The sequence below is a fragment of the Coffea arabica genome, chromosome 6e (genome assembly GCF_036785885.1).
Source record: "Coffea arabica cultivar ET-39 chromosome 6e, Coffea Arabica ET-39 HiFi, whole genome shotgun sequence".
In the NCBI taxonomy this organism is placed as follows: domain Eukaryota; kingdom Viridiplantae; phylum Streptophyta; class Magnoliopsida; order Gentianales; family Rubiaceae; genus Coffea; species Coffea arabica.
In genome coordinates, this window is record NC_092321.1 from 321,152 (window position 1) to 327,773 (window position 6,622).

At 37.5% G+C, this 6,622-nt stretch overlaps 1 protein-coding gene across 3 annotated transcripts; it reads right to left on the reverse strand.

Moving 5' to 3' along the window:
- Positions 1–248: 248 nt before the first annotated feature.
- On the reverse strand, positions 249–5,770 carry LOC113697280 (MACPF domain-containing protein CAD1-like). Of its 3 annotated transcripts, none has more exons than XM_027216834.2 (8): positions 5,449–5,770; positions 4,744–5,201; positions 3,403–3,641; positions 3,108–3,303; positions 2,861–2,944; positions 2,018–2,201; positions 1,733–1,896; positions 249–1,286 (listed from the first exon to the last, which is right to left on the reverse strand). In XM_027216834.2, the coding sequence occupies exons 2-8, from the start codon at positions 4,999–5,001 to the stop codon at positions 657–659; spliced, it is 1,755 nt and encodes a 584-aa protein (XP_027072635.1). In that variant the 5' UTR covers positions 5,002–5,201; positions 5,449–5,770; the 3' UTR covers positions 249–656. The 3 variants fall into 3 exon arrangements, with proteins under 3 accessions (XP_027072635.1, XP_027072636.1, XP_071910269.1); XM_027216835.2 differs by having other exon boundaries at positions 4,744–5,123; positions 5,449–5,752; XM_072054168.1 differs by lacking the exon at positions 5,449–5,770 and having other exon boundaries at positions 463–1,286; positions 3,403–3,656; positions 4,744–4,878.
- Positions 5,771–6,622: the final 852 nt, after the last annotated feature.

Consider the following 6,622-nt stretch of genomic DNA (forward strand, 5'->3'; position numbering starts at 1 on the left):
CACACCGGATCCTCAGTGCCACTTTTTCAGTGACAATTCAATGACACTTCTATATTTATGCCAAGTATCCTGTTTATTTAATTTATCATGTGCTATTTATTTAAATTTCTTCTACCATGACGTGATAAGTGGAATTGGTATTGAATTTGACACCGAATAGTGACATAGAGGATCTCAACTGCTGGTTTTCTGCGTTACAAGCATTTGAACAACCTTCTGCTTCCTCTACCTCGTAAAACCTTCCAAACTGTTCAAACAGAAACAACATACTTTTTCCAGGTTGTATCACTAACGAGTAGTAGTACAGAATTAACAAAACCGTCCAGATATGGGAGACCTCCTGTCTGGAGAGGCCGTGAACTCCCACGTCCCCACGAGTTTACCTTTTGAGGGTGACCAAGTAAGGTAGACTAACTGGACAAATTACAATTAATACTAGCTACAGAGCTCGCATGGGGATGACTCACAAGATAGGAAGCTGGTGCAAAATTGCGAAATCAACTTACACAACACAGGACAACCCCAGGAGGAAAAATCTCTCTGTTGCATCATGTCACGAAGCAAGTTCCCTTGCAAGATGACCGCGAACCGTGTACACAATGCAAAACCATCTAATGAAAATTGCTGCGTAAAGTTGACCTCTGAAGAAGGGTGGCTCAATAATTCAGCAAAGAATATTTTAGCCTCAACACAACTCTCCCTTTCTCTACCCCAAGCTTTCCTCCTGTAACCAGCCAATGACCTGGAGGATCTTCTGGTCCCTTGCACATCTCTGTTGTGTCCACAAATTTTGCCAACTTGTTGCCTGCTAACTTCTCCCCTGAACCTGAAGTCAAATCACTGCTGTTACTTCCTGTCGCAACCTGCTTCCTCAATTTTTCATTTGGGGCATGATCCCATAATGATCTTCGTACGGTGCATCCCGGAAGCCGTGAATATAAAAGCTTCATATGCAACACATTCCGTGAACCAAAATCCCACACCCCAAGCTGTGCTCCAGTGACTACATACACGCCTGAGAAATCACCTATGAACGTTTCAGGGCTCTCTACTGGTGCAGTGCTCACATGCGAAAAGTTCTTCCACTTCACAGGCTCAAACCATCTACTATCTTGTTCTTCAGGACCCTGCCACTTTGGAGCGCCAATTGCCACGTGTGACTCCCAGTATGGCTGGAGGATCTTAGGAAGAGATGCCAGATGTTGAAGGTTAATACACAGACGATTCTGCTTGGATCCTTCCAGATGAAGCCGCATGCCTGTCACAGGCTTGCGTCCCACTGATACCTGCATTACGTTTATCTAAGATACATCACTGGGGATCTAAGGGTACATCAAAAAGGCACTAGCAGTAGTCAACAAACCATAACTATTATATTGCAGATTGCAATTTGTAGTGTTTAATAGATGTTCTGTTCCATTTTTAAGTTCCTTCTCTAGATGTAAGGGGGAGGAAAAGTTAAGTCACCTGGAAAAGATTACAGAGTCTTATTGAATATTGTGAAAACCACTATGATAAGTTGACCAGTTGTGGCATAAGCATAAGCAGTAATATCTGTCCTGGCTGCTTTTCAAACAGATTTTGAAACTTTCAAAACATCTTATTTAAATTGATATAGAGAGGTAAAACTTTGCAAATTAGTCGGCATCAGAACTAGAAGCTAGCTGAACTTTTTCTCACACCAAGTCACTCCATAATAGTTTTAAGTTTTACATCGGACATGCTCACGTACTTGCTCCGGGCTGACATAAAGCTTTTGCCCCATCATGCTAAACTGCAGAGATGGGCAAACAGGTTCCTTTCTTGATTGACCTGGAAGCCTGTCCTGCAGAGGGGCCCATGTTCGAGGGACCTGAAACTCTAGAAAATATCTCAGCTCTTCAATCTGAGGTTTGTCTGCATACAATAGCCAAAACTGTAATCATTAGCTATAACAAGAAATCACTTGCTAGCAACAGTTTCTGACAGCTGTTCCAGCACATGAGGAGCAAAAACTTTAAAAGGTAAAATGCCTTACGGTCCAGGTAGAGATCTATAGCTCGTGTTAAATGCTCCTTTCCTCTAACCCCATCAAGAAGGAGTGAAATTGGATAAAACTGCATCTCAATAACATCTGGAGAGGATTGAACTGTTCTTGCCCATTGAGTATGACTTTGTTCAAGATCATCCCCTCCCCTTCGTCTGAAGATGACTGTAACATCCTGCATCAAATATATTTGAAAATTTTGATGTTAACCATTGTTAATCATTTTAGAGGCCACACAATATGTAATTTGCAATCAAAATAAGGAAATAATGCAGATTCAACAAAAGAAAATTCTCTCTCTCTGCCTCCCTCCCTCCCTCCCCCCACACAATGAATTCTTATTTTGCCATCTTTCAGAAGCAAATTTGTCCATGCATCATTAATTACACTTAGACGAACTAAAGTTGATTTAGTCATATAATAGCTACAGACCTCAATATGCATAATTATCACCTCTTTTCATCAAATATACTCACCGCCTTGAAGGTCTACCAGTTCATCCCCAACAACATCATTGACCATACAGATACAGATAGCATGAAGGTGTTAAACTTCCTAAGACTGCTCATGATTATGCTGAATTAGCAAGCATGTGACAATCTAGATGCAATATGAGAAGATTGGATTGTCAAGGCTTTCCTTGCTACAAATTACTATTAGCAATTAAAAAGTGATTGTAGAAGACTTGGACTTTGATAATGTAGCTAATGTCTTCATTTCAGGCAATTGGCAGATGCAACATAGTGGAAGTGTCAAAATACATAATTCCAGAGAGAAGGGAAGCAGCAATTGCTTCACTATTGCAACCACTGTTTCATGAGATATGCTGCATACCTCTTTTCCATTGCCTGCAAGAATAGGTGTAATACTTGGTTGTGGATATATCCCTTGGCTGTTGAATAAAGAAGGATCATGTCCCTGCAGAATTGAGCGGGAAGGTAATAAGATGGAATATACTTTTCAATCTTTTAAGAAATCAGAAACCAGGCTTCGAAAACAAAAACATAAAGCCTAAAAATAAGATCGAAAAATTGGAAAAGTTGAAAAATTACTACAAAGAAAGATATATACTGGAACTAGCCTTATCCTTGTATTTCAATAAACCTGAACTCGTTAGACTTTCTGCACTCGAGAACCTTTGATTTCCAATGTCTTGGACGTAACTTTTTATTTCCATGGTCGACAAAGATGACGAGTCATGTTGTTTCACATATATAACATCTTTCCCTCCAATAGTTACAGATGTAATAACATGGGTCCCAAAGTTTTCAATGAAGCTGGCAGATACATAGATGGAAAAATGTAAGACAACATTACAAACCCAGGAAAAAGAAAAAAGAAATTCCATCAATTATAAACAGCACAATATTTCCTACCTAGCCAAGGCTGGTGGATCCCATAACGTTGGTATTGCTCTTCTAGCATTTTGTTGCAATACCATGGAAGATTTCCGGAGTTCAAGCTTTGCAAGAGGAATGAAGAATCCATCTATGGAAAGGGTCTTTGTAGTAGCAGCATCTATGTGCTTAGACCCAGTATAGCTAAATGCGGCATTGAAGCTTCCAAGAGGAGAATGTCCAAATAAATTTGCCCTTCTATTAAAATACTCCACCATCTGCAATCACTTACACTTTACATGCATTAGAAGATTAGAGCCACCATAAGTGCCATCGACCCCCAGATCCATGAAGATAAGCACATACAAAATTACATATTTAACTCATGTACATAGTAGATCCACATTCAGTCCCCTATAAAGGAAGGAAATGCCAAAGCAAATGGTGTAGACTGGCAGAAAAACTAATAATGTAGTTTGAAAACAACTCGGAATACATTCACTGATTTCTATTCCTGTCATTGTCTTCATGATTTCTTCCATTAAAGTTTGCAGATATGATAGACAAGAGGATTGCGACAACTAGCAACCTATGGCAATTAAAATTGAAAAAGGTTGTTCTATGAAACAAACTAGGTGCCTACATGCTGAGACATCATGAAGATGCTTCTGATTTCCAAAACAATGAAATAAATGTTTGAAACCTAGTGATGCTTCAAAGTCTCACAGACAATTGCTTAATGCAGGACCATATCATTGACATCTAACATAGAGATTCTCCAAGTGGAGAAAACATAGGATAAGGCGGCTTTCGTCAGATTACAGGGGAACACATAACTCAAATTAAACTGAGGCAAATAGAGGCATAGATATCCTAGAACAAGTTCTGAACAATCATATTAATCAAAAGAAGAGCATTTTCCGTTTTTTCATTTTCTCTTGATGACTTGAAGACAGAAATCTAATGAAGCATATATACTTGAAAAGCAAAACACGTGCAACCAATTGGATCATAGCAAGGCCATTTAATCATAGATTGATGCTGCAGAACAGGTTTGAGTGAAAGAAAAGAAAAGAGGATTATCCACGCAGAATCTGGTAGTTTCACCATTGAGCTCTGTTCTAATAGAGAAGTAAGCGTATAAGCAATAGTGAAGGTTATTCAATAATTATTGTGGAGTCAAATGAAAAGTAAGAGCAGAAGGCGACATTCGAGATATGGGGGCGCAAGGCAAAAGTCAGACGGTTACCTGAAATACAAAAATAATACAACTACTGTAGTACTCTCCTCGATAGGAGCAGCGAAGGGGAGTAAGAATTGGAAAATAGAGAAGCATGATGATTGATGAGCAGGAGGGGTGGTGGTGGTAGTAGTAGTTACCTCATCATAAGTGCAAACACCAGAGGCATGACGGGCAGCAGGCTCAGAAAAGGTCTTGATATCCCTGGAAACACTGGGGACAACTAAGTTATCATACAAACAGAGATCCCTGGTATTGCCCTCGTCGATCTCCACTACAGTGGCGCCTGAAACTCCCTTGCAGTAAAGCAATCTGGTATCAAAGTTGACATCAAAGCCCCTGCCCAAGGCATGCACGGCACTGATAGCAGTATGCAAAGCTGCTGCATTTTCCTCCATTTCAATTTCATCACCCAAGAAAGAGCTCCGCACCGCTCCGCCCCCTAGAGGCTAGAGTCGTCTCTCAGAGAGCAGTAGAGAGCTCCAACACAATCCAATCCGTACCAGGTCAACCCCACGACCTACCCACCAAAAAAGTTAAAAAGAGTATCCAGTCCAAAGCCCAAAGTGCATCTAATAATTTGCAGTTGAATCACCACCTGAAAGATTTATTTATTTTGTTATTATTATTATTTATTTGATTGAAGACAAGAGCGCAAGTGTAAGGAACCCAGAGAAAGTAATGGAGTGTAATCAAGAATTTAAGGGAAAGTTTACATATAAACTTAATGGATCAGACAAAATCAACCAGCCTTGCCCTTGCGTACTACAAGCAGAAAGCTCTCTTTTTATACATACACATATTTTTGGGGTTCTAAATAGTATTGGACTAAGAGGAGTTATTACCAAGAAAGATTTTTGAGGCCGGAAAAAAGGTCTAAAGCATCATCATCCGATCATCAATACTGTATAATCCTCTGGTCATAGAACTTTCTCCGAGTGTCCGTATCGACCCCTACCGGCTGGCTAACTTTGGGGTGAAATGCAGAGACACACCCCAGGCAAACCAACAAAATTCTCCCTGATCAACGATCCTTGTTCTTCTTCTTCTTCTTCTTGTCGCTGGTCGTCTTCTTCACCTATCTGACTGACTGACTCACTGACACCTTTGGGCTGGGCTTTGACTCACCCCTCTCAGTTTTAGGTTGTTATCTACCACTATGTACGTGTGTCTTTACATATTCTCAAGTACTAAAATACTGGTATTTTGACCCGTGCGTTTTAACTTTTAAAGCATAACGATAACAAAAAATTATTTTTGCAACATAAAAATTAAAATCTAACAATTGTTTAAGAAGTATTATTTTTGCAACATAAAAAAGGTATTAAAAAGAGTTTAGTCTAATGTGTTATTTATTTTCGGTACCGAGTTAATTTTTAATTCCCATCCATAAAAAAAAAAGAGAAGGTACTATGGGATCATAAGAAAATTTTATGTATGATTACTTATACAGATAATTTCAAGTTGAATTTTATTTATCTATTATAGGTCAATATCTCATAATATTGTGCATAGAATAATTCGATCCGTAAAAAAATAAAATAGAAGCAATCTTAGACATCTTTATTAATAACCGATAAAAGAGATTTGAGTCAAACCTAAAATCTAATATTTATAATATTGAAACAAATTATATTTAATTCAATTGTAATAAGTATTGATTGATTTTGCATAATTACTATAGTTGATGTTTGGTTCGTTAGTTTTTTCGAAATGGGATATAAGAAATTTTTACTAATTAAATGTATTAGTAAATTTAGTATAACTAATTAATAATTTCTATTAGTAAACATGTATAATTATTAGGATAATTAATAATATCAATTATATTACATATACTAATATACATTATATAATACATATAACTAATAATATCATTATTATAACTTTGTAACTAATTAAATTAAAAATTATATATTTAATTAAATTTAATTATACAAATATTATATATAAATATATAATATATGAATATTAATTATACTAATATATTATATAATTCAAACACCATTCCTAATAAGA

Bases quoted from the DNA above. Each gene is read 5' to 3' on its own strand.
- LOC113697280 (XM_027216834.2), bottom strand. From the start codon at position 5,001: ATGGAGGAAAATGCAGCAGCTTTGCATACTGCTATCAGTGCCGTGCAT. The intron at 3,642-4,743 runs GTAACTACTACT...AAGTGATTGCAG, and splicing joins GTGTTTGCACTTATGATGAG to ATGGTGGAGTATTTTAATAG. The intron at 2,945-3,107 runs GCTAGTTCCAGT...TCAATTCTGCAG, and splicing joins TATTGAAATACAAGGATAAG to GGACATGATCCTTCTTTATT.